This window comes from Hippocampus guttulatus, chromosome 13 (assembly GCF_054856545.1).
Source record: "Hippocampus guttulatus isolate MCC_2025c chromosome 13, RoL_Hgut_1.0, whole genome shotgun sequence".
Lineage (NCBI taxonomy): Eukaryota > Metazoa > Chordata > Actinopteri > Syngnathiformes > Syngnathidae > Hippocampus > Hippocampus guttulatus.
In genome coordinates this window covers 3,706,571-3,734,146 of record NC_141273.1, presented here as the reverse complement: position 1 = coordinate 3,734,146, position 27,576 = coordinate 3,706,571, and the positions used below count along the sequence as shown (strand labels likewise).

The following is a 27,576-nucleotide window of genomic DNA, read 5'->3' as shown; positions in this document are numbered from 1 at the left end:
TGTATTTCGTGCCATGTCATGTAGAAATGTGTGCTGGTATGATGAAAAAAGTCCTTGGATCTTTGTATCCTTGAATTTTGAGGAGAGGAAAAGTCCTTGAGTCCTTAAAATTCAACTTTGAGTATAACTTGAAAGGACGAGGAGAAAATAAATTGGTAAGAGAGTAAAATAAGGATATACAGTCCTAAAATAAATTTTTTAAAAACTAAACAAAAAGCGGCCTGTTCATGTGCCTGTTAGATTCTTTGGGGGAGTGTGTTGGCGTGCGTGGATGGATCACACACTTAGAATGAGAACAAAAGAAAGTTGCGATTCAACTCTATTAATACAATTGTATTAATAGAGTTGAATCGCACAGTTTGGGAAGAATGTGTGCCCTTAACTCATTCAGTACCAGCCAATTCTAGACCAAGTCTGAAGAGACGTTTAAAAACGTCTTTGGGAGTGAATGAGTTAAGTAGTGTTCTGCAACCTGTGTTTAGGAGATTCTACTTCAAGTATGTGAATATTCGTTATTTGAAGGAACATCACTCCCGAAGTCCTTGCTAATATCCCGTAAGCGTGTCAATGGGCTGTTACATTGACTTTAGTATTACCTCAACCAATGTTTGAAAAACAAAGCAATTCTTGTATTAAAATTAAATATATCCATCCATTTTCCGAACCGCTTGATCCTCACAAGGGTCGCGGGGGGTGCTGGAGCCTAACCCAGCCGTCTACGGGCAGTAGGCGGGGGACACCCTGAATCGTTTGCCAGCCAATCGCAGGGCACACAGAGACGAACAACCATCCACGCTCACATTCACACCTAGGGACAATTTTAGAGAGTTCAATCAGCCTGCCATGCATGTTTTTGGAATGTGGGAGGAAACCGGAGTACCCGGAGAAAACCCACGCAGGCCCGGGGAGAACATGCAAACTCCACACAGGGAGGGCGGAGCTGGAATCGAACCCGGTACCTCTGCACTGTGAAGTCGACGTGCTAACCACTGGACTACCGGGCTGCCCTAAAATTAAATATATAATTTATTAAATAGTTTTGTTGTGTTAGTTTTACAGTAAACTCCAACTCCGGTGTCATTGAACACGCTCAGGGTCATCAGAATTACAAGCTGCACGCTTGCTATGCAAGCAACATGGTGCATTCAGGATACACTCTCATTGTGAAGGTACTGCGTCATTCTACACTTTCATTCTGCACAGTTTTTCTTCAATTTAAAACGTTTTAAAGATCAAGAAAGGCCAAAATCGAAATCACGTTTAACACATTTTTAACCTTGAAAACCACACATTGTTAGCCGAGGCAAAGCAATTTCGATTCTCTCTTCTTCCTATTCTTCCAACTCCTTCTTTTGCCTCTGGGTGCAATACTGTGTATAGATCATGAGAGTAAGAGTAAATAAGGGAAAAAGATATCAAAGCCAGAGTCCAGGTGGAAAAGAAAGTGTTGATGAGCTCATCCTGGCATGTGTCGGGTTTATTCACAGAGCAGCCCCCAAACAGTAACTATGGTTCACTGTTTTGAAAAAAGGAGTGATGGAATTGGTATTGCGTGAAACAAACACTTATTTCAAACACATTAACCAACCAGCTGCAAAGGTAACCAAAAGTTGTTAAGGTTACTGCAAACAACATTCCAAAAAGTATTAATTGAGAAGCAAAATGTTTGAAATTTTAAATCAATAAACTAATCTAAAATAGTGAAATCTGATTTACCATAATTAAACTTTTTCTTTTTTTCTTTTTTTTTTAACCAACAACTCACTCATTACAAGTAGGAAATAGTTTTCCTTGCACCTCAGAAGGTGTTCATAAACAATCTTTTATCATCAAGGATTGAGTTTTAAGAAAATAATTAACTCAATAAGACGAAGCACAAACCTTCTGCCCAGCTATCACCACACGGTCACCGAGTTGGATTCCCATGGAGGCGAGCTTTATCCGGGCTTTTTCGGAAAGAGCAGGAGGGGTCTGGACTTGCAATGTTAAAGGCAAGGAGCTGGGCTGTGGCAAAGCCACTCTTAGTAAAGTCCGCAGCTCTTTGGCCAGAGCAGCAGCATCCGCCATCTCTAAGGGCATGTTGAGAGGATCAGGAACAACATCAACTGGGTACTGTCCCTTATCATCCTGTAATATAAGACCAGAGACGACAAAATATAGTTATTACATTAAAAAATCATCCATAGAGATTATTGAATTTATGAAGAAAAATCATCTCTATGATTGAATTGGGATTATGTCGGAGAAATACAAATGCTTGAAGAGAGCCAACTCTTGGAAATGTCATCAACCTTCAATTAGCCAAACTTGTTTTCATCCCTTGTATACATTAGGATGAGATGATACTTGCTAAACTGGCTACGAAAATAATATCCATCCATTTTCTGAACCGCTTTCTCCTCACAAGGGTCGTGGGGTGTGCTGAAGCCTATCCCAGCCGTCTTCGGGCAGTAGGCGGGGGACACCCTGAACCGGAAAATCGCAGGGCAGACATAGACGAACAACCATCCACACTCACAATTTAGAGTCTAAATTGTACCTAGGGGGGCGGCCCGGTAGTCCAGTGGTTAGCACGTCGGCTTCACAGTGCAGAGGTACCGGGTTCAATTCCAGCTCTGGCCTCCCTGTGTGGAGTTTGCATGTTCTCCCCGGGCCTGCGTGGGTTTTCTCCGGGTGCTCCGGTTTCCTCCCACATTCCAAAAACATGCATGGCAGGCTGATTGGACGCTCTAAATTGTCCCTAGGTGTGAGTATGGGCGCGAATGGTTGTTCGTCTCTGTGTGCCCTGCGATTGGCTGGCAACTGATTCAGGGTGTCCCCCGCCTACTGCCCGAAGACGGCTGGGATAGGCTCCAGCACCCCCCGCGACCCTAGTGAGGATCAAGCGGTTCGGAAAATGGATGGATTGTTCCTTGGTGTGAGTGTGAGCGTGGATGGTTGTTCAAAATTTCAGTGTTCAATCAGCCCGCCATGCATGTTTTTGGAATGTGGGAGGATACCGGAGTACCTGAAGAAAACCCACGCAGGCATGGGGAGAACATGCAAACTTCCACACAGGAAGGCCATAGCCGGGATCGAACCCACAACCTCTGCACTGTGAGTTCGACGCGCGAACCACTGGCCCACCGGGCCGCCTATGAAAATTATATGACATATAATTTCAGAACTTCCCATACTGCAGGCTCCAACCTTATTCCCTCAATAGTGCTCCTTCATGCTGTACAGATAATGCTATTATTAGCTGGGAGACACAGGCACGTATTACAGAAAAGTTACTATACCAGTACTCTATAAATCCTCCAGTGCATGATCACATTATTCAGGGGTCTGGTGTTGATTTTTACAACACTTGCGTCAGCTCAAGTAGTCATAAAAACATACTGTCGGCACTCTCTCGCAAGTGTTACATTCTTATTTTGTCTATCGCTGATAGTAGAGGAAGTGTGGGAAAAACAAATGCTGACCATTGCGGAGCAAAGTCAAGCAGATGCTTCAGTTCGGAATAAAGAGAGATGGGCAACTCAGTCAATTTTGCCAGTCTGTCATTCATTATTAGTAAATACGCCACCCGTCCGTCAACGTCAGTCCATCATTACTTCAAACCGTAACTAAACTGTCATTGTCGGTCCGTCACCCCGTCACCCTAATTTTAACCACGCTTCCATACATCCGGGGCACTGCATCCATTTTTAAAACTCCTGTTATGTCAAAGGAAATAATTTTGAACAGTTATTTTATCTTTGGGACATCATACCCTTGTTTTTACCAATCCCCCTTTTCTCTGTGTCACTGTTTACAGACCTTTGTTTTAGGAGTGACTTCAGAGTTCTTATCGATTTAACGTACTACTTCTGACAGAATTTTAATAAGTGGCCATTTGAACCCTTTCAGGGACAGCGGTTACTACAGTGGACGGCGTATCATGTTAGCAGGTTACAGGGTGCAGGAAAAGGGTTAATGTGCACGTCGACGACACCTCGGACCCGCTGTCCAGAGAAATTTTCAACCTTTTAAACTGCTTGGATTTTAAGCAGCATGCCTCATAGCCAACTCACAACGGAGGTCACACCCAGGACCTGGTCAGAACCTACGGCCTGTCCATTAGTGTGTGTCAGACCACTACCGTGTATGATTTAAAATCGGTAGTTTTATTCATCAGGAGGCCCCTGGTGAGAACAGTGAGGAAACGCGACCTTACTTCTGGGCTGGCTGCTAATTTTATGGAGATTCTAAAGAGCACTCCTGCTAACATTCTACCTGCACCCTGTGATTTTATTGTTGATAATTTTAACAGGAATTTAAAATGAACATTTAACTCAGTAGCACCACTTTCAACAAAAACTATAAAAATAAAAAACTGTACCCCCTTGGAGAAATGATGCAATCAATAAATGAAAAAGAAATTGCAGGTGGAGAAAAAGTAAACTTACAGTTCACTGTGAAATATGTGAACAATAAAACAGTCAAACAAGCAAGAGCATCTTATTTTTCAAATCTCATCAAAGTTAATGAAAACAATTCCAGATTTCTGTTCTCCACCGTTGACCTTTGAACAATTCCAAATACCACTCCGTGTTAGCATTAACTCCTGCTAGAAAGCTCAAGATGAAAAGGAGCTTCACCTTTCAGTGTGACAACGATCCGAAGCACGCGTCCAAATCAACGAAAGAATTGTTTCACCAAAAGATGATTAGGGAGAATGGCCCAGCCACAATCCAGACCCCTTCAAACAGCTTCTTCCCTCTCGCCATTAACTCCCCAAACACGGACCCAAATCTACAGTGGCTCTTTGCATTTTTGTGCAACCCTGTAGAACAGTATTACCGCAATAATCCTTGTAGCCCCAGCTCTGTACATACTTGTTGATCAATATTCCCCAGCACCAGACACTTTAACGCCCCCAAGGACTTCCTGTATAATTGCATTCCTAAAGTTCTATGACAATTACTGCTACTGGTCACTTGAAAAATGGCGCAAAGATTATCTGCGGCAACTGCACAACCGTCATAGTACTGTATTGCACCACTGATCGCTTCATCTCTGCTCAATGACTCTGCACATTGTCGCACAGCTGCCATTGGGTAGTCCCACTGCACGACGGTACCATGACATTACGGAAAGTCTTTGGATACTTACTGTATATGTCTTGTCCTTGTTTTTCGGAGTTGCTTGTTATTGCACTACGAGTGTAGCCTGCACTACTGGAGACAAATTCCTTGTGTGTTCTACATACTTGGTCAATAAAGATGATTCTTATTCTGATGACTTTAAATATGCGGGGTGATCTGAAGAGGGCTGTGCACAGGAGTTGTGCCCCCTGCGAATGGATAGATTTGGAGCCTTTTGCAAAGAGGATTAGGCAAATATATCAAGATGTGCCACACCGACAGACTCCAGTTTTCTCCCCCAAAAAGACTGAGTGTTGTAATAAAAGCCAAAGGTGCTCTCGGGGTGTGATGTGGGTGACTGTGTGCACTAAGTCTGCTGGCGGATAAACAGCATCGAAAATTGGGGTGAAATTATCCATGGATAATGCCTATTATTAACCAAAACAGGAAACGTCATGAGCAAGTGGCAACATAGTTGCATTATTATCGTCATCCTGCTGGGCTTGGATTCAGGGAAAATAAATAAATAGAATCCTACTTGAATAAATTACAAAGAGGATGCTTATGATTGCATGAACAGTGAGCCTTGGAGTAGTGGTTAAAATAATTTCTAGGGTGACATTCCGCTAGTTAATGATGTTAATAAGTGGAGAGGAGTGACAATAGAAGTCGGGGTAATTGGGCCGAACTCATTTTTGCCTACACAATGTGTTAAGAGCATTTCACTTCCACAAATTATGATTTTGTTTGCTGCAACACTGGCCTCATATCCTCCACTGTTCGATGTACTAACCCCCTCTCTCTCTATATTAAGATTTTCAAACATCAACCTTCCTCACATGGTTTGTAACGTTGGTGAGAAGAATTTAAAAAAAAACGCTGCAGATTGGAATGAGGGATTTTCCTGATTACAGCACAAAGTGCTTTGGTGACAGCTAGTGGAGAGTTGGTGCATGGTTGAGGATCATGTCTTCCTATTTCAAGTCAAGTCAAGTACAACTTTATTGTCAAATGCGCTGTATGTGCAACATACAGCACAGATGAAAATGAATTTCAAAATGACAGCAGTTGTCAATTTATGGCTTGAATCATTTGAATATAAATGAGCAAAAGGAACACATGCAAAAATTATTTCATGTCAACATTACAATAGCTGGCAACACTTGTCATAACATTCAAATGATTCAACGGTAACATTGTTTTTTTTTAATTAACAACAATTATTTTATAAAATAAGGCAATGCTAAACATTTTCAGCAGCATCCAACAATAAAACAAAAAGAACACAAAAAGAAACACGACAGTATCTACACATAATTGTGAGCCCTGAAAGAGTTGATACTAAATTACGTTTTTACAATGAGCAATACGACAGAACGCGAAATTTTGCCAAGAGTCTATTTTGTGGTCATGTGTTATCGTGAACATCTGTGGTCTGGCTGTAAAAGCCAACCGTAGAACTTTAATAATCTGTTATTTCAATAAAGTGATGCCACCCTTTCGGAATTAATTACCGGTAAATGCTAAGGATTTCAAAATAATTCAATGTCCATCCATTCATTTTCCAATCCGCTTTATCCTCGCAAGGGTCGCGGGGGGTGGAGCCTATCCCAGTTGCCAGCCAATCGCAGAATAATTCAATACTTTAAAAAATGAATAAATCAAATAATTTAGGAATGCTTTCAGCTCTTCGGTGTGAGGAATAAAAATACGTACTTGATTTACGAGATCATCAACAGAGGACTTGGCTTTTGCATGGTTGATCACACAAAAGAGTTTTATGATGCAAATTTCAGTTCTAAAGAGTTGGGATCAGCATTTTCTGTGTTTTACGACTGTTACAAAAAACGAGTTCAATTTTTAATAGACTGCAATTTGTATTACAAACAAGCGGGGCGGAAAATGTTGCCCTATGAAATACGGTGGAGTCAATTTTAAGAGTCCTTCGAAGATACAAATTGCTCCAGTAAAGATGCCAGACCTTCAAACAGAATAGAACAAAACTATTAGCGGATTGATAGGTATAAAGTCATGTTACGGCATTAGTTATACTTTCCATTTATTGAATAATTATTAATAATGACTTGAAATATCATAAATCGTTAAGTATAGCCATTACTGCCACCATATGCTAACAGTCAAAGAGAAGTCTTTGAGCACTGAGCCTGTAACTGGCAGGACAGTATTTTTTTTATTTATTCATTTCATGATCTTTTTTCTCTTTTTTTTTTTTCACCTTTGTGTGTTTGTTTATTTGAAGAACCAGAATCGTAGTCACTATAGTTAGTGTTATTTGATATGAGTAAAAAAAAGAAAGAAAAGCTTACCACTACAAACAATACACAGTTCTATGCCGTGGGGTCTAGTCAGATTCCAATTCAGCTCAGTGACTATGATGATGTCATATTGACAAACTCAATCGCGTTTGTGAAAACGCGGTCATGATGAATCTGCTAAACGAATCTGTTCAACAAATGTTCGAGTGACCGGCAGTGGTTGAGGTCACCCATACTGTAATTGGAACCACAACTCCCACAACTGCCAAGCAACCACAAACTGACCCTGATGACATCACGTAACTTCCGCACTTTTAGAGAGATGTTGGGGTCTGATAAAACCACGGGAACTTGGCCTAAATTCAAGTGTGCGGAAGAAAAACAGACACGACTTCACTCCTCATGCTGTGAATCTCGGCTACAGAACTGCTAAGTACAGAAAGTGCAGACATATACTGGATAAAACAAAACAAAACAAAACATTTAAAGAGTTACCTTGTCAAGGACCTCAAACGAGATTCACCTTCCAATAAACCTCCCAACATGACAATGAACCAAGGCACACGCCTATGATAACACACAGCGGTTTCGAAACAACTGTATGTGATGCCGTACCCAGCGGGAGACTTGATTGGAAATCTCGGGGGGGGGGGGGGGGGCTGAAAATTGCTGTCCATCAACATGCCCCAAAGCTGAGTAATGAAAGAATAATGGCAAAAAAAAATAAAATAACATAAATCCCCAAACTGCCAAAAGTCTGTATTTACCCCGGGGCAAAAAAAGTGATCCTCGAACTACTCAGCAAAAACAATCACATTTCAAAACATATTTTTGTTTTCCTCGTACATTCCAAAACCTTGCTACCGCCCCTCACGCCTGAAGTCAGCTGGGACAGGCTCCAGTACACCTACAACCGTAATGAGGGTATGCGGTGTACAAAATTGCTGTATGCCTTTGCCATTCAGGGGCAGCAAGATGGTGGGGGTGGAAAAAAAGTTATTCTGATTATTTTATCGAAAGGTGGCAACATACCTCATTAAGATAAGATAAGAAAACCTTTATTAGTCTCGCAATGGAGAAATTCTAGATTCACAGCAGCAAAGTTATGAAAGGAAGAAGTAGAACAACAAAATATAGGAGCTGCTGGAAAGGCAGCCACTCACGCGGCGCCATTTTGAAGTCAAAATAACAAAAATAACTTCACCACTTTTCTGCATACACTTTGTTCTCTGAAGCAGTTATAGAGGATCAAAGAAATACCGTATTTTCCGCACTAAAAGACGCACTGGATTATGAGGCGCATCTTCAATGAATGGCTATTTTGTAATTTTTTTTCATACATTGGACACTTCACATTATAAGGCGCAATCTACAATGCCTCCACTAGATGGTGCTACGCTCCTTCCATTCAACTCGAGAGGCGTCCGTTCAACTTGAGAGGCATTCATCACCGCCTCTGAAAAATGTAAATTAACTATTACTGTACTTAAATGAAACTACGAAAATTGAAAATAATGCATCAAAACAGAAAATCAAGTGAGGAAATCACAAAATACATTCTATATCCCCCCTACAGAATTTATTTTGTGATTTCCTCGCTTGATTTTCTTCGTGGTTTCAGTAATAATTCATTTATGTTTTTCGGAGGCGGCCATGAACGCCTCTCGAGTGGAACGGAAGAAGGCACGGAGACGGACAAAAACGTACAGTACCTATATTTGTTGAGACTGTGAAAACCATTAATAAAGTCTGCGTTTAAAAAAAAAAAACACAACTCTCCTTTTTTCAACAAATGCAGGTGAGTCTTTGTCCGTCTCCGTGCCTTCTCTTATTCCGTTCACCTCGAGAGGCATTCATGACCGCCTCCGAAAAACGCATTGATATTTCCTTGATCACAGCACCACGACTATTACGGTCAGATGTCAGTCGTCGTGATTTATTCCTTTGTTGGGTATTCACAAATGATGAAATCACAATATAAATTCTGTAGGGGTGGCTATACAATTTATTTTGTGATATCCTCGCTTGCTTTTCAGTTTTGATGTATTATTTTCAATTTTCGTAGTTTCGTTGAAGTAATCATTAGTTTACGTTTTTCGGAGGCGGTCTTGAACGCCTCTCGAGTCGAACGGAAGAAGGCACGTAGGCAGACAAAGACGTACCTGTATTTGTTGAGACTCTTTTAAAAAATGAACACCACAGCTCTCCTTTTTTCGGAGCTGCAACAAAAACGTATTTAATAAAGCAGCGACGCAGTTCACTGAACCAACAGTAAGTTATAACATTGGAAGCATGTCTCCAGGAAAGAGCCATCTTGGAGTCGATGTATTACCGTAATGACCATACAAAAGACGCACCGGATTTTAGGGCGCTCGGTGAGCTTTTAAGAAAATTGACGACTTTTCGGCGCGCCCTATAGTGCGGAAAATACGGGAATAGAAAAAGAGTTAAATACTTGGGCAACCGGTCTGCTCGCATAGTTTCCCATTTTCACATGGCACTGTACTGAATGAATGGTGGGAAAACTACACTGTACTGTACTAACGTAGAAAAATACAAAAGTAGACACAGAGGTCCCGGTAGCTTACTTTGAAAGCAGGATTGGCCCCCAGCTCCAAGAGACATGAGACAGCTGATGTGCACAGGTTAGACGCAGCAATGTGCAGGGCGGTGCCAAAGTCAAAGTCACTACAGGTGGCATCTACATCTTAGAGAAACAGAAATGAGGAGAAGGGTTTTTTTTCTTTCTTTTCAATTTTGTGCAGTATGTTTCTTGTTTCTCTACTCATCAAGATTTTGTGTAGGTACCAAAATGATTTTAAGTCAGCACCAATTCAAACAGTGAAATGAAAAAGAACTTAAATCTGTTGTGGCGAGACCAATGTGTTTAGATGGGTCGAGTTGCTCCAAAAAGTATTTGCTCCAATGCCATTCTATTACTTTCCCCAAACAGAGGCAGTTATGTTTTGACTGCACCTATATGAATTTTGATTTTATGACAATGGCAGAGAAGGAAAAAGAAAAATGAACTCATGTGAAGACTCTGATATGTTTGCAATGACTTTTTAAAGGCTATGGAGGAGGATATTGATCTCAAAGCGAGATCCAAGTTGTTTGAAAGTTTTGGGCCTCTAAATGTCATACCGAGCTGATGACAAGACTTCTGGGTAGATGACAATTTATTGGGTCCAAATCAAAGTCAGATGAAAAGACAAAGAAACTTTGCAAAGGAAATTGTGCTTACAGTTTTGTTGATGTATTTATGTGAACAAGCAGGAATGGAAAACAATGATCTTATGAAAGAGTCAAGTTGAATATTTTCTAAAAAGAGGTAAAGATGATTCAAATTCACCCGACAAAGGCATCGTTTTTAAAAATCTCTTCTGGATTATCAGTAGTCGGTAGAGTGTAGACTGGAAAAAAAAGAACTATGATACAAACTCAAATGAGTAGGTGGATGAATGAGGGGAAAACCTTTTTTCACTATACCAAATATTTCCATTGATCTTTTGGTTACGAGATTAACATGATTATTCCAGTTGAGACATTAATCCAATAATGCACCAAGAAACTTTGTCCGAGGTGGTAGAGAAATGTCAAGACCATTAATGAACATTTTGGCTTCTTGTTTTAAGTGGGGTTTATCTCATAATTCAGTGTTTACAAATTTTTTGAGACATTTTAAATCATCACTAATGGCAGACTGGTATCATCAGCAAATAATAAGGGGATAAGTCGTTTATGTAGGTCAAAGGTTCTCCAAATTCATACATCAAGTACCACCTCAAAAATACTTGACTCTCCAAGTACCACCATCATTAACATAATAATGCCATAGCATTGCAGGCCTGAGCATTCATCATATACAAAACAGGGGTTTTATTCCTGAAAAGTATCTTTCATATTTTTGTCAACCACTCGAGCATTAGTATTTATCGTATGTATTGCACATAAAAGTTCAAGAGAATTAAAAAAAAATAGTAAACTAGAATATTAAATTCGAATGTAACAAAAAGTACAAGTGAGCTGTCCTTCGGCAATGAATCCCTCACAAACCACTAGAGGGAGCCCGTGTACCATTAGTGGCACTCCTACCACACTGAGAATTACAGTACTAATGTAGGTTAAAAATAAAACTAGATCCAAGATAAAAAGGAATACTACTTTTTTTTTTTAAATGAAACGCCATTTAGGTAAACAAAGATGCTATATGTTATCAAGGTAACTGGGGCAATTTTCTCTTATTGCTGATGAGATTGGGTGGACCAGTTGCAGCAAAGCGCACTTAGTAGAATATTTGTTACAAGAGCCATATTACTTTTTCAGGACTTGGAAGATTAAAACGGGAATGAGAAAATTTTTTTTTAATAAGGCTACACAGGTTCACATCAGGCCCCTTTTTGTTCGATGCCAAAGAAGAGCTGGTATGGTCCCAGAAAAAACTCCCATGAGCCGCAAAGAGCCGCTTGCTTTCCTGTCATCTCAGAAGGACGAGTCGCTGAAGTTTGCTTTCCGTTCAGCAACTCATTGGCAAGGTACCAAGATGACTTAACATCCTGTTAATGGCTGTTATGTCCTGAATGTTCATGTTTGACTCGACACCCCCCCCCCCCCCCCCCACACACACACACACATACACTACTTACTTAAATTCAGGTTGACATTCCTAAAATATTTTTCTCTTGAATGGCCTCAATATAGTAAGTTTATTTTCACTTTTGTCTGGATTTATTGGATATGAAGACATATATAAACAAGTGAAGTCGATTTTATGAGCCCTATCTGGGTTTTCTGCTCTCGCCCGCACAATTTCTCCCTTTGTTCTGGTTATGTTTTATACCATTTGTATTTTGTTATCAGTTGTCCATGTGCAAATAATAAATTATACAATAAAGAAATGTCGCTTGAATCTTGAATACATTTATTTGCATAATATGCTTTTTTTTTACATGTTTCTTATGAATTTCATAATTATTAGGTGACTAATAGCTTTTCTTTGTACCTGTAGTTTTATTTTTCACATGAGAGGTTTTTTTTAGCTAATCCATTATCCAAGATTTCCCTTTAGATGAGTTACTCATGTTTATTTGCAGTGATTATAGCATAGCTAGTCTAGGCTTCATTAACATCTTTTGTACATCATCCCAGGAAACCACAGACATGAAGGACCGAAAGGATTACGAATTCTGTGAAGCAAATTTGCAATATTTAATTTGCGAGGGATAAAAAATGATTGCAGCTATTGTTTCTTTTGTTCTGCAGAATCGGAAAGAAGTCAATCAGAAATGCCAATAAAACCTGTAATTTCTAAATCTAAGAAATGAATAGGATAGCTCTACTGTAAGGGAACGAAAATGACAATCTAGAAATAAAACGAGAACAGATAAAGAGAGTGTGTTCATTAAGTTAGATGGTGGTTCACACTTAAACAAATCAATGTTAAATCTCCAGGTATGCTCCACATTTTGTGTTTCTTTTACTATCCGAGATAGAGAAAAGAGACTCAAAGCTGCTGAGGTTAGGTGAATGCTTTTCCCTTTAAAGGGGATGATAAGATGACATTTCAATAGACACACTCTATATCAGAATTTTCAGGATGGATACTGAATCTATCAGACACACATAAGGAAAGTCCTCCTCCTTTTTGTGCTTTCTACAGGAATACATGGCAGTATAATAAGGCAGACAATCGATATCTGTAGTATCACCATTTCAACAGGTTTCTGTCTGAGAATGCCATGACTGAGAAGGAATGAGACCGGCTTGATAACTATAATTTTAGATTGTCATCGTTTTTGGGATAGTGCAAACATTTAAGCGCAAGGTCAAGAAAGTATTTGGCTCAGCATGCACAGCGAAAGAGTATGAGGTAAGACATGAATGTGATCTTCTGAAAATGCTGGGTAGTTAAAATTCTTTTTTTTGCTTTCAATTATTTTTGTCAGGGTTAAAAAAACAATCATCATAGATGTCAGTGTTTAATTGAACTCAAAGGGATTACAAGCAGCGACACAGTGGTCGACTAATTTATCACGCCGGCCTCACAGTGTAGAGGCGCAGGGTTCGATTTGGGCGCCGGCCGGCCTTCCTGTGGGGAGTTTGCATGTCCTCCCTACGGCTGCGTGGGTTTTCTTCGGGTACTCCGGTTTCCTCCCACCTTCCAAAAACATGAACACTCTAAATGGTCCCTCGGTGTGAGCGTGAGCAGGAACGGTTGTGTATCTACTGTCTGTGTGCCCTGCGATTGGCTGGCAACCAGTTCAGGGTGCCCCCCGCCTCCTGCCCGAAGACGGCTGGGATAGGCTCCAGCACCCCCCCCCCAACCCCCCGCAACCCTTGTCAGGATAAAGCGGATCGGGAAATGAATGGATGGATGGATGGATTGAAAGTGAACGATTGTACAGCATGATGGGTAAGACCCATCATTTGTGGTGGTTGGTTAATGGATGACATGATGTTCATTTACATGAGCGGAACATTGGAAGGCCAAAGTCGATGGAAAAAGTCCTGATTAAACTTCGAAGACATTTGTTAGCATCTGACGTCTCGCTCCTTATTTTAACTTTTACCTCCTCCGCAGGACCAGTGAGTTCAATGCATGTTTTGCAGTTGGATCGTCAAAGTGGACGAGCCAAGCTTTCTTAGCGATAACAGCCTTTTTAAAACATTTTTATTAGATGTTCAAGTTTCCACTGCTATACAAGTCTAATCTTGTGGTGTCTCTTAGTGAATCTGAGGATGACAACTGAGTGTGTGGCCTTTCTCTCGCGATTGTGGTACGCTCTAACAAAATGTGGTTTACGGCAGTTCTCTTGGGATCCAGAAAGGAAACAAACCTGCTCTTGCACTGTTTCACGGTCCTCATCTGTTATTTGCATTCACTCTTGACAATTCAGCATGTCACTTCATTGCGAGGGACATATTTTGATGGCTCGACCAGCCACGCCTCGTCTTACCTCCAGGTTGAGAGGCCTGCAATACCACTCGAATGAGCTGGGGCACATCAAAGTAGGCAGCGTAATGCAGAGCCCTCATGTTTGTCCATCGGGAGCGGAGGTTTGGATCGGCTCCCAGTGCGAGAAGGTGGCGGGCAAAACCGGCAGCTGTATCTGCATCACCTAAAGAACAAAAACAGGAGTAGTTTGGGTGGTGATTGTTAGCTCTTTGCAGTGCGTTCTGCGGAAATACCATTTGAACAGCTTTTGTGACCACGTCATACAAAGACAAACTTCTAATTTTGCCTTGATATTCGATGAACAGTAGCCAATACTAACCAATGCCCGGGGCTCCCGCCTTGCAACAGTAGTGCAGAAGGCTCATGTCTGTCAGACCATCTCGATCATTTACACCACAACCTCTGTTCAGTATCTGGGCAAAAAATAATATAAGATAAAAACCAGTGGAGTCAGTGAAAAGCTTGTACCAGCTGTCAAGAAGTGCAGACTTGTATGCCAAAGTTGTCCTTCTAGTAGGCAGAAAATAAATTGTCACAGAAAGTATGACCTACTCATTGCGTGTTGTTGCACACTTGTCAATTAGAAAATTCCATGAGGTAACACTTGGCACTTCACTTGGAGCAAAAGTAGCATGTAGATGTCAACTAGGGCACAGTTTCGCCTCAATAGCAACATGTACTGGAGTTGTCTACTGCCACTAGTGTGCAACAGTTGTCCTTCCAGTGTGCAGAAATGTCATACAGTCGTGGGAAAGAAATGTCACTAGTAAGACACGAGTGTTCTACTAGTGTGCTTAACTGTGTGTGCTTGTGCTAGTGTGCTTGTTGCTGGGGCGGGGGGAGAAAAAAAGGGTTACAGCATTACCTCATTGCCAATCAGATCAATGTTCTTCTGAACCTGGGGAACCCACTGCCTAAGGACAGCAAACAGTTCCGGTATGTTGGTGGTGGGCTCTTGCAGAACCTCCCTGCACTGTGGCTCGCTGGGGTCAAAGAAGGAGAATTCTGCCCATGGTGGGTGGGGAGAACACAAACAAAGACAGTAAGTATCACTTTGGCTGAATCCATATATTTTCCCCATAAAAAAAAATACAAAAAAATCTTTCATAGGGAATGTCCTCTCCGAAGGCAGTTTGAGCTACAAAATGTCTTACCAGCTACACCGCAGAAATGGACAATAAATGTCTTAAATATGGGACTGAAACCTGTCTTTCGCAACTTGCATCGAAAGGCAAAAGCTGAGATTCTCTTGTACTGCTGACAGTTTCCAAAAGATCCACGGCGGTTTACTTACAGTATTAACACTAGGTCAGCGGATCTGACCTCCACTGAAAATACATATTTGTTTGAATTTGGCAATGTCGCAACTTTTTGTAGAGTCACTTGCATGATTTTTTTTGTGAGCCTTTATGACGAATTCCCTTCCTGATCCAACCCACACATTTTACAGTAATATTAAACTCCATCCATGTGCACAGATAATATACATTTATAGTATCTAAACATTACAATGCCCTAACCAAATTGAGAAAATATTTTATGTAATTATCATGCCCGTGTGTGATTTTATACTGTTCATTTCCTGAATTTTCTAAGGAAAGATCTTTGTGTTTACAGGGGGGCTTTGCCAGTTGTGTTTTTATTTGACTAAATGGGGGAATGCATTTTTATTTTACCTGTAAAATCATATGATCTCATTTGAGGATCTGTAAACTATTTCAAAGAAAGCATATCATGAGTGCGCGCATTCATGTATGCCCTCACCGCAGTCGTCAGGCATCGGTGCAGAGGCCACCTGATGGATGACCGGATGCTGATGAGGAGAAAATGTAGTGACGCAGTCCAGAGAAGCATCTTCCTCCACGGGCTCTGAAACATCCTCCTTTGTCATCTCCTTCTCAAGGCCAGCGGCTAGAACAATATAAGACGGCCTATTCTTAGGACCTAAGTGGGTCTAATCTCAAGAAAGCAAAAGACGACGACATCATTGGCACAGCGGCAGTTCATTTCATGTTTCAGTTGATCTGGCACTTTCAGAAGAACATCACATATTTGCAATTAAGTTTAACAGTAAGCACTGAGCACAAACTTACAGAAGATCAAGAATACTGACACGTGCAATATCGTGCCAAAGTCATGCCCCCCTCGTGACAAAGTTACCTTGACAGGTATGCCATGTGGGAAACGTGTAAAATTTGATCACATGTAGTTTATCAGATGCAGAGTCAATGTAAGTATATGGGGGGGAAAAGAACACTAATCGCAAAAGGAAAAGGAGATGGCAAAGTAGAAAGAAAAATTACAATGTAAAAGGTGGCACTTTAAGAAAACACAGAGGCCTAAATCAGAGACAGCACACACATCTTCCCAACTAACACTCACTGTGATGTTTGGCTATATGCTCTTTCCCACTGAACTCCATATGAGTATCCGGGTCAAGCTATGCTTAAATCACTAGACTGTTGAGCAAAACGTCCTACAATGTTGCTTCTTTGAAAACAGTGAGTATAAACCAACAACACGAGCCGTGCCTCCGATTAAACCCCACTAATCCCCCGACAGTCTGCTCGATTTACAGCCTCCTCTCTTTTCAAGACCTAAGGTGGTTCCACTACTGACGGTCCATGTCTGGACTGTCACTCCCACTTCCACCTGTATTGTGCACTGTGACCCTGCTGCAAATTCAGGTCACTGGTTAACCACAGTGAAGAGAATTAGGCTGCGCAGTGTGACTGGTAAGAGTGTACAATGGTATAGATGTGATTATGAGGTCAGAAGACAATAGTTGAAACCTCATGCAACAAAAACGTATATCCTGATACAGCGACTGTCTCTTTCTGGACATGTTACACCAGTCTAACTGAGCATCACTTCTGAATAGCTTCTTTTGAGGATAGGGGTGTTCAAATGAACAGCAGATGGGACACTGAGCCTCTCGATTGTGTGAGGCAGCGGTGCTAACCACTATTACCGGTACACTGTGCTGTGTTAAAACATGTTTTGTTCTGTTTTGTTTTTTGCATGAATGCAATAAGACTGACTTCTTATTAGTTAACACAGATTCAGATTTGCCATTCTGACACGCCCGATCAAAACATGCTCTCGAGACTGCTCTTAATTTGTTCATATACTGTACATTTCGCTTCTTTCGTGTATCTGTGTGCACAGTGCAACTCAAGTCAAAGTAAGAGGCAGCCGGAAGTTAGCAGACTTTTGTTTTCACTTCTATTTTGTACTCGATCGAATGGTTCTGGTATGTCCTGTCAAACGTCACAAGTGGATGTGAGTGGACGCTAGACGGGCTAGCACGAATTAAAATGCCAGTGAAGCCTGAATGATGAGAGTGATGCCACATCACGTCTGACATTATTCAAGTCATGAAAGGGCAAGTCGTCAAAAACCCGACATTGTACGCTTAGCTAATCTATTTAAACTAAATGAAAAAAGCGATAAGAGTGGCATCTCATATTCATTTTCGCACATGATATAGCCTCTACCTGTAATATTGGGCCAATCGTTAAAAATATCTAAATATAGACACACAGAACAAATAAATCAGTCTATTTTACACAAAAGAAAATGTTACGTAAAATCTTCCATTTTACCTTAACACAGTCACCTCTTTAATGTGCGCTATCCACTGGAACGTCACATCTCAAAGCGCTGCGCACGGAAGGAACATCCGGGTTTTGGTGACAGGCTTCAAAATAAAAGTTTTGATTTTCAAGCCTGTTTAAACATCAGTGTAGGAAAAAGTGAAAAATAAGTGTACAGAGTAATTACGTAATCCGTGAATTTCATACCCTGGGTATAAAATTCAGGATAAAGAATAAAAGAGTAAATTGAAATTACCTTGTGGAGTGGAGAGAAACAACTGGTGTGGCCCCATCCTCCCCGATTTCACCCCGTTCAAAACCCAAGATCAAAGGTGGTGGTAAACACAGTTCACATTAAAACAGGTACAGTACTATGGGGGGCTATTCTGACATCCTGCAACGAAATTAAAACAGAAACTCTCAAAAACTCACAAGTACAATGCAAGGATTATAAAGCTGCTACCAAACAATACTTCACAATGCGACATGGCTTGTTACTAGTAACTTTTGGATTTCGGCTCATGTGACCTCCAAATGGTGCAAGCTCAACTAGTGGCGCGCGCGCGTGTGCGTGTGCGTGTGTGTGTGTGTGTTTGTGCTCAAAAACATTCAAATTCAAATTATATATGGTGTCATGTATGTATACATCGTTTTTTTGTATCATTAGTAGAATATTTTTCAAGCCCAATTAAAATGCAAGGTACAATCAAATACAGTACTGCACTCTCCGTTTCCATGGAAACGTAAACACGCGGAAGTATGGGCCGTGATTTGATACTTCGGTCAGCTGACCTAACTTACAATGGGCCCGCAGTAAGACAGTGTATACAGGTCTAAATAAGTTATTTATGTTTATCCTTGAGCAAAATGGACTTGAACAATCTTAGACGCGCGTCATCTGCTGGCTACCGGCTACCGGAACGAACGAAAGGGAGCAGGCCGATAACAAAGCAAGAATCCGCGGCCAAATGTCTGAAGAGGGCTAGAGACACGACGTCCTCCTCGACGCGGGATGCAGACGCGAGTGATCCCGTCAAGCACGACCAAGCGTGGAGAGAAATGGTGTGGAGTGAAAGGAGAGCAGTGCTGGAATGGTGAGTTCCCTCTCATCGCGCCATAAAGATCGAGTAATCAACAATGCATGACGACTGCATTCACAGGGACAAGAACTGGAGTTTCTTGCGGAATTACGACCAGTTGGTAAGTGTGTTCATTGTTCAGTATAAATGAATAAGTCTCAGAAAAAATAAACATGGTCCAGAGCAATGTACTTTGTTATGAATTTTATAAATATCCTAATGTCTCTCCAAATCAAAACCATCAGTCAAATAACTCGTCTAAAAGTATCCGTGTTGAGGAAGGTTTTGTTAAATGAACGCACAGTGTCGTAAAAAAGTATTTGCCCCCTTCCCGATTTCTGTTTCTTTGCCTATGTATCACACACAAAGATTTCAGTTCATCAAACCAATTTTAATATCACACAGAGACGACCCAAGGAAATACAAAACACATTCAATGCCAATTTAATTTAGTTCGACACAAAGTAAATACAAACCTACCTGTCACTATATGAAAAAGTAATTGACCCCTGAACCTAATAATGGGTTGTACCACCTTTGGCAGCAATAACTAAAATCAATCGTTTGCGATAATTGGTGATGAGTCTTTCACATTGCTCTGGAGGAATTTTGGCCCACCCTTCTTCGCAGAATTTCTTCAACGCCGCCTTATTAGAGGGTTTTCTAGCATGAACTGCCCATTTAAGGTCACACCACAACATCTCTACTGGATTCAAATTCGGACTTGGACCTGGCCAATGCGAAACATTAATTTTGTTTGTTAACAATAACATTTGTTTGTTATTTGCCACTGTTCTCAGTTTTACCCATTGCCGATTGTGATCTCTTCCCTTAAAGTAGATGACTCACCGGTTAGAGCCAGCATGGTGCCATTGGTCAGAAACTCAAATAGAAAGAAAAAGAGTAACAGTACAAGAAGCAATAGAAGAAGCTACACTAACTGTTAGCTTATCTGGGGACAATAGAGTGGTTGCATACTCTTCTTGTCATTTTCACTGTGATGTTTTTGGGGACATTGGGGAACCTATCCTCCATTATTTGATCAGTTAGTTTTACGGCCAAAACAATAAAAGCGTTACTTCAGGCACCATCTGGTGGCGTCTTTGTCTCAAGGAACTAGGTTGAAGTGAACTGAGGTTCGTTATTTGGACAGCTTTATAATTGAGATGACTTTGGCACCGTCTTATGGCCACTTGGTCATTTGAATACACTACACACTATAAGAGCAGTAAGCGCATACTTATCAAACATTAATCTTTCGCGTTTTAAAAAATTAAAATACAGTATTTAAAATTGCAACGCATCCATTTTGCTAAGTGTTAGATTTTGGTTACATTTTGCTCGATGCAACATACTGCAGGGGCCTTTGCCGTTGGAGTTTTGACTATGCAGTACTGTATATGTTTGCAAAAAACAAATTGATGTTGTTTTTTTATCTGCTGTATGTTTGTAGGGAGAGCTGAAGACAGAAGAACCTTTACCTGACAATTCATCACTCTTGTCGGATTGTGCCCCCAACACAACTAATCAAATATTTGGAAGCCGATTGTCGACGCCACTGGGACTTGAACTGATTAGACTAGACCGACTTTTATCCAGGTCTGCAAGCCATCACAAATGCAAACAGGATCCGGAGATGATGTCATGCTAGATACGTCATTTTATATTCACCCCTCTTGACGCATGAGTAGACCAAGATCTGATATTACTCTCTTTGCATGGTGCTCAGTTGCGTTTTGCGAGCTTATCAACTTGCCATAACTGCATAAGAAGCATGCATTGTTTTGCAAGTAATGCATATGTTGTATTCACTCAAAGACAATTTTATAACAAGACAAATATTGGTCAAACTAACGTCTTTAATGCCATGCATCTACTCCTGAATGTAATTGTTTTTCTCGGTTAGACATGCCTTTGGAATCCAAGAGTTTCAAATTATGAAACTCGTGTTTCAGACTCTCGTGTTTGTTTTATGTCATTGTATTATATTTGTCCAATATCGTACCTTCGGAAAATACATCTTCCTCTACTGAATTGAAGTAATAAGTGTACGGAAGTACAGTGTAGCGTTTGCCAGTGACGGAAACAGTTTGCCTAAAGGAGGCGAGAGGAATCTTCTTTCACAATAAAAGCATCCATTGCAACGTTTGTCGAAAAGCGCGGTGACTGAGACCATTTGTATTTTATTTTGACATGCAGCAACGGAAATTATGTTGTCCGAAACCAGCAATAGGGTCCCTCGAGCAGCGTCTCGTTGATGCTTATATAGGTCAGATTTTGGAATTGTAACCATTAAACAATATGCAGTCTGACACTTTGTTACACCTTGCCAATGTTTCTACATTGTTGGTGTGCATGGTGCTGAAGTTTCCACAGATCTTCGTACTGTTGCGAGCTAAATCCACAACTGGAATCAGCCTCAAAAGTCTTGTGCTCGAACTTGTGGGGTGAGTGACGATATTGTAATGTGCCTTTTTTGCAAGCGGTTGTGTTTTGTGCATATTTATGCACAGCGTCATTGATGTTATAAACTAAAGCAATGGTCCCTATTATTTTGAAGCAGCGCTTGTTTTTGGAGATGTTTTTAATAATACGTGTCAACGTTCCACGTAACCATTTGCACCAATATTCACATGTCACGCAATTTATAGTCTTCAATGAACCTAACATGCATATTTTTGTAACGTGGTGCAGGATAGGCACTGGACAGATTAACTCACCACGTGACTAGTCTGCTGTAACTTTCATTTAATTCATTATTAAAATTATAGAATTTCAATAACGGAATCAGATTTTTGATGTCTTTTTTAATTTGTGAGGATACAACAACAATAAAATGGAGCATGCACAAAAGGTCTCCTTTAATTTCAGACCTCCCCATAAAAATAAAATGCAGTTATCTTCAATCCTCAGGAATACAATACAACCGCCCCCCCCCTCCCCCTTAATCTGGGCAACAGACTGAGTGCAATTCAAACGCAGACAACCGAAAAAATACAACAGCAGCCTTCTGAAAAGATAAAGTATCTCAAATTAAAATAATGCAATTTAAGTTCAGTTTCTGCACAATATCCTCTTTAGTTTTCTGCAAATGTCAAATAAGTCAGTGCTAATGTAGCAGCATCCTCTTCTCTTTTGCCATACACAATACAAGTCTCCGACTGGCTTGGATTAGGTGTCAGGTATTCTTAACACCAGTGTTGCGTGATGTTAAAGGGAAACTGAAGTGTGGTGTTGAGCCATGTTATTAGGGCATTGTCATTTGACTCACTTCAGTTTATTTCATTTCCTTTAGTGTCAAAAGCCTCTGATGTGGTAAGTGAGAGCTACTGTTACATTGCATGCTGCAGTGTCAAAAAAAAAAGGTAAATATTTAATATTGCACAGGGAATCAAAAATTACTGCCGACCTGACCAAGCATGACATTTTATATTTCTGAATTTTATTTTTACTTGGAGTTTAAAAAAAAAGACTTGAAGTAGTGTGAAACTATATTGATAAGCACTTTACAATAAGCACTTACTGAAATTTTGACATGCAAAGTGCATTTTGTTCAGTGAGTCGGTTATGCAGGATGGATGCCAGGAGAAGAAAAGTGTACCTTTGCAATTAATGATGAACCTATAGCAGGGGTCAGCAACGTGGTGCCCACATGCACCAGGTAGCCCCCAAGGACCTTACGAGTAGCTCACGAGCCTGTTCATTTGAAAATGTGAGGTGTTTTTTCCTAATTATTGGGAGAAATAACATGATTAGTGTCTTTATGTAAACATAACATAACATTTTTGAAATGTGATTTTCTTTCTTAGGAGAAAAATGCATTCAAAGATGCATGGGGGGGGGGGGGGGGGTGAAAATTTACATGCCCCCCAAACCTTTTAAGTGGTGATTGAGCCACTCAACAGCAGCAACTGAAATGAAGCATTTTCTTAAACTGCCAGTGCATCAACTCTGGAGATATTTGGACCCAATTGTTTTCACTCAGCAACACCGGACGGTTTTCCGCATCTCTCCTAATATTTGCTGTGGACTTTATGGAAATGACTTGCAGCCGTTAAAGCTTAGTGGCGGTTGAAGAGTTTTGCGCAGTTCGGTGATGTCATTATTGACGCAATAAAATAGGGAGGTTTGTTGATTGTTTTATTTGCTTACAATCAAGTTAAGTCGAATGGGCACAAGCTTGTGTGAACGTTGACTATCACCGTGATGTCACATGTCAAATTTCATCTGTAGTATACTTAGCATTTTCTTTTTCCATCTTGAATGGCTGCCCATTAAAAAAAATGACGGCACTAACATGTTGCTGCATGCATGATCATGTGGTAAAACATCAACTCAAACTATAGAAAATAATATGTGGGCACAACATGACACCATCTAATGAGATCCATTTGAAATTTGATCCATTTGTCATTTTGACAGCCCTTACGTTGGATCTCACCAGATTGCGCAGGCGTCCCTCAAATCATGCCAGCGGCGTTTAAATAGCAGAATGATCATCATGCTCGGCTACATGTGAAATGTGGATTTATATTTTTTTGATTTTCTCTTTTTGTCACGCGATTGACCGTTTGCATAACATCACTGCTTCTCTCATCCATCCTGACTATCAAGCGGCTCAGTCGCCAACTTTCACTTCTCATCTACTTCACAGGTATGTTGTGTTTGTTACCTACCAGGTGTATTATGACTACCCATCTCCAACTTATCTGGAATATCCGATTCTCATTGCGCAAGGTGAGGCCACACTTCTGCTGTCTGTCTAAATCTGTGTTCATTTGGTATTGGATGTAGTGCACAAAATGCTATTTTGTTGTTGTTGTTTTTGTTGTTAAAAATTGAATAGGAATGTTTTGTCTCCTCAGATGTGGTTCTTCTGCTCTTGATTCTTCTCTACGACGGCCGACTGCAGGACAGCCTCAAGTACGGCGTTGTGTATCCTTCCGCCACGGTCTCTTTTGAAATCGTTCGTTATCTTTGCGTCATGTGCCTTAATGTCACACATTCAGCTTTGTCGTGGGTTGGCGGGTCCTCACGGTGGAAAAATGGATCATTGATTTTGCAATGGTAATTAAGATATGCTTGTGACTGCTGTGGGTGTCGTTTGTCAGCAGAAACGGAGGTTTATGTTAAATTTTATCCATCCATCCATTTTCCGATCCGCTTTATCCTCACAAGGGTCGCGGGGGGTGCTGGAGCCTATCTCAGCCGTCTTCGGGCAGTAGGCGGGGGACACCTTGAACCGGTTGCCAGCCAATCTCGCAGGGCACGAACCAGACAAACAACCATCCACGCTCACACTCACACTTAGGGACAATTTCCAGTGTTCAATCAGCCTGCCGTGCAAGTTTTTGGAATGTGGGAGGAAACCGCAGAACCCGGAGAAAACCCACGCAGGCCCGGGGAGAACATGCAAACTCCACACAGGGAGGCCGGAGTTGGAATTGAACCCGGTACCTCTGCACTGTGAGGTCAACGTGTCAACCACTGGACCACCGGGCCGTCGCTGAAGTTGTAATTAATTTGATGAGGAATCTCCAAAACGGTTTGATTGCATCTTTCCATAGGATCGGCAGATAAAATGTTGCTGTAGACATTGTAGCTTTACAGCAATGAAGATTACTTGCATATTTGATTACTGGTAATTTAAATCTAACCTCATCAAGAAAACAATGAAGATGAACACGTTGCATGTAAGGGGGAAGTATAATATTGATTGTGATACATAATTACATATGATTTATAAATACGCCCAATTTGTACAGTGTATGAAACTGAAATCTCTTGACATGGGGAACATGTAGCAATACCAGTTCCATAGTGCACATGAGAGAAACTTAACACATTGTAATCATGAACATATAAATGTGCCAACATAGTCCATATTGTACAGTCTCAGTAGAACAATGAGTACAAATTGCAGGGACGGTATAAATTTTGATATTTTAAGCGTAGCCGATGTTTGCTGTAAATCGGGCATGGAGGGCGTTGTTGTAAACACCAACTAAATGATAGAACAAAACTGGACATTGAACTTGTACTGGATGTACGTTGTGGAAATCCTCCAGTGTGGGTATGAATGTGTGATTTCTTTTCATATAGTGTATTTTCTATTTTTACACATTGTATATTGTTCGTTCTGTTGACTTGTGTTTGACCTTCTCTTCTCAGAGCTTGTGCACATTTATCAGTGCAGCTAGCAAGTTTGCCCAGCTGCAGTGTCTGTGGAGGTCAAAGGATGCTGGACAGGTGAGCGCCCTCACTTGGGCGCTGGCCACATTCACATGTGCAAGTAAGGCAAATCTGTGGAGAGATTTTGTAAATAAGCATTTTAGCTGCTCATGACTGATTGGATATTCGATACGATCAATCACTATGCATCTCTTTTCAGCTCGGATTTACACGACCATAGCAACAACTGGAGACGCGCAAGGTAAATGCATTGCGGTGTATCCTAGATCATGGCTGCTTATGTAATCCAAAAAAAGGATGACAGTAATCGCTTGTTTTTTTTTTTAAAGTCTGACTTACTTTTTAATTTTCCTTTCATCATTTTTGTTTGCCTTTTGTCAATCTGTTATTGTGTGTACTATATATGCTCTTTGTTCGGCACGCATGGAAACCTTCTCTCGTGCATCAACATGAAACGTCTTTTCGCCACATGGGTGCCAATATGGCCATATTAAAAAGTAATAATTTTTGAAGAAAACAAAATATGAAACACTGAAAATATGAAGACATTTTTGTACTCGTATTTTCCATGATGTAGAAGTTGCCAGAATTTCAATATGTAAACGGAAAATATATATAAATAAAGCAAACATCGTACATTTAATGCGTCTGGGTTTGTGAGGATCGAATAGAGGGAGGAGCAACCGGCGTCCGCAACCACATTCTTCGGTGACCCCTTGACCAATTTTCAAAATAAAAATAATTGTAAAGTGTGTGTGTGTGTGTGTGTGTATATATCTAACACCAACTCCGTTTCTGCATGCAGTTCTGGTGCGGTTCGTTGTCATGACCTTGCTGAACCTGTGGGTGCTTCTCAGCGTGCTCCATTACAGAAGACACAGGCACAGTACCATCAAAGAAGACTGAGCACTTTAGAGAGCAATGGTCCTCCGTTACGGCAAGATAAAGCCTGACTGGTTACATCCGTTTTGTTTTTCAGTTTTTCGACCTGTAAAATGTGCTTTTAACTCCCTTTATTATTTTTAACAGAACATTCCAATGCAGAAAAAAAAACCCCACACCAATGTTTTATTACGCTGTAAATAGTTTTGTACTGGGAAAGTACAAACATGACACTTTTCAACTCAGGATAAATGACAGTATTTGTTCAGTTTTTTTCCCAAACAGTCAGTATTGAAATAAACCAGAACTTTTACTGCCTTACCTTGTAATGCTTCTTGTGTACACCGCTTGATGGGGAAAATTCTACATTTACCTGTACAAAATAATGCACTTTGTTTAGGGGGTCGGGGGGGGGTCTTTTTGCTCAGTTACGTTCTATGTATAACAAAGTGTAATTTATAACCACTTTAACACATTGTCAGGGTCAATCAAAACTGCATGTTTAATGTAGCTCTTGTTGTAGATGTACTTAATGTGGTTGGTGGGTGTCTACGACCAACATCGCGATGTATTGTGTGGTATGGTTATTCTCTGACACATCACAAAAAAACATGAAATGGTATTTCACCTACCTGGGTACTTGCCAGCTAATAAGATGATTCAGTAACCTCCTAACATGGTATCTAAAATACTAATGAACACATGTTGGATGTTACAAATTATAACACCAAACAAAAAATGTTTGCTTTTGCAATATTTAATCCTTTTTATTGTTGTTTAATCAAACATTTAATTTAAACAAAAACTGTTTGCTGATTCAATTGACAGAGGTCGTGGGTTCGATCCCGGCTCCGGCCTCCTTATGTTCTCCCGGGCCTGCGTGGGTTTTCTCCAGGTACTCTGGTTTCCTCCCACATTCCAAAAACATACATGGCAGGCTGATTGAAAACTCGAAATTGTGTGCGTGGTATGGTTGTTTGTATGTGCCCTGGGATTGGCTGGCAACCGGTTCAGGCTGTCCCCGCTTACTGCCCGGAGACAGCTGGGATAGGTTCCAGCACCCCCGCGAGCCTTGTGAGAATAAAGCGGTTCAGAAAATGGATGGATGGATGATTCATTTGATCCTGTCATTCGCCACCTTGATATCGGATTTAAATCATACTGTGTAAAAATTGAAGAAATAGTAGAAAACTGATTCATGATTCCATGTTGATGAGAGCATTAAAATGGGGAAAAATAGGACAAAAAATCTAAAAGGAAATTCGGAAACGATAAAAAATGTGTGAGTAATCATGATTAATTTTTAGCGAATTTGAGTTATGACAGTTGCATTTTTAATTAGATTAAATATTTTAATCGTTTGACAGCTCTAATATATATTATATATATATATATACACACACACACATTGTGCATCTATACATGTACACACATAAATATATACACAAACACGCATGCAGATATGATTATTTTTGCATTTGGTAATAA

The 27,576-nt window shown here is 40.6% G+C and overlaps 3 protein-coding genes across 6 annotated transcripts in view; 2 read left to right on the top strand and 1 right to left on the bottom strand.

Annotated features, from left to right (window-relative positions):
- The window catches only part of LOC147195994 (CAP-Gly domain-containing linker protein 4), a 38,134-nt gene extending 19,847 nt beyond the window's left edge, over positions 1-18,287 (bottom strand). For 3 of the 4 annotated variants that reach the window (XM_086127514.1, XM_086127518.1, XM_086127516.1), the window contains exons 1-7: positions 16,722-16,823; positions 16,104-16,250; positions 15,205-15,344; positions 14,659-14,752; positions 14,341-14,502; positions 9,973-10,091; positions 1,882-2,127 (exon numbers count right to left, since the gene is read on the bottom strand). In XM_086127514.1, coding sequence (XP_085983640.1) covers positions 1,882-2,127; positions 9,973-10,091; positions 14,341-14,502; positions 14,659-14,752; positions 15,205-15,344; positions 16,104-16,250; positions 16,722-16,761 — 948 coding nt within the window. In that variant the 5' untranslated portion in view covers positions 16,762-16,823. Of the gene's footprint in view, positions 1-1,881; positions 2,128-9,972; positions 10,092-14,340; positions 14,503-14,658; positions 14,753-15,204; positions 15,345-16,103; positions 16,251-16,721; positions 16,824-17,944; positions 18,040-18,191 lie in introns of those variants that run through there. The other variant, XM_086127517.1, reaches the window with a different exon arrangement.
- A 405-nt stretch (positions 18,288-18,692) lies between these two features.
- On the top strand, positions 18,693-21,171 carry cimip5 (ciliary microtubule inner protein 5). Its single transcript, XM_086127083.1, has 3 exons — positions 18,693-19,029; positions 19,096-19,135; positions 20,468-21,171. The coding sequence occupies exons 1-3, from the start codon at positions 18,803-18,805 to the stop codon at positions 20,663-20,665; spliced, it is 465 nt and encodes a 154-aa protein (XP_085983209.1). The 5' UTR covers positions 18,693-18,802; the 3' UTR covers positions 20,666-21,171.
- A 41-nt stretch (positions 21,172-21,212) lies between these two features.
- On the top strand, positions 21,213-26,406 carry slc66a3 (solute carrier family 66 member 3). Its single transcript, XM_086127082.1, has 7 exons — positions 21,213-21,461; positions 23,669-23,751; positions 23,880-23,949; positions 24,024-24,081; positions 25,186-25,306; positions 25,406-25,447; positions 26,012-26,406. Exons 1-7 carry the CDS (start codon positions 21,316-21,318, stop codon positions 26,110-26,112), a joined length of 621 nt encoding a protein of 206 aa, XP_085983208.1. The 5' UTR covers positions 21,213-21,315; the 3' UTR covers positions 26,113-26,406.
- Positions 26,407-27,576: the final 1,170 nt, after the last annotated feature.

What these genes read in the sequence shown, in the direction of transcription:
- cimip5 (XM_086127083.1), top strand. Translation starts at nt 18,803, where the DNA reads ATGGACTTGAACAATCTTAGACGCGCGTCATCTGCTGGCTACCGGCTA. An exon ending in AGGAGAGCAGTGCTGGAATG is followed by an intron (nt 19,030 to 19,095) that starts GTGAGTTCCCTC and finishes CTGCATTCACAG; the next exon opens with GGACAAGAACTGGAGTTTCT. An exon ending in TGCGGAATTACGACCAGTTG is followed by an intron (nt 19,136 to 20,467) that starts GTAAGTGTGTTC and finishes GTATGTTTGTAG; the next exon opens with GGAGAGCTGAAGACAGAAGA.
- slc66a3 (XM_086127082.1), top strand. Translation starts at nt 21,316, where the DNA reads ATGCAGTCTGACACTTTGTTACACCTTGCCAATGTTTCTACATTGTTG. An exon ending in TCCGATTCTCATTGCGCAAG is followed by an intron (nt 23,752 to 23,879) that starts GTGAGGCCACAC and finishes TTGTCTCCTCAG; the next exon opens with ATGTGGTTCTTCTGCTCTTG. An exon ending in GGATCATTGATTTTGCAATG is followed by an intron (nt 24,082 to 25,185) that starts GTAATTAAGATA and finishes TTCTCTTCTCAG; the next exon opens with AGCTTGTGCACATTTATCAG.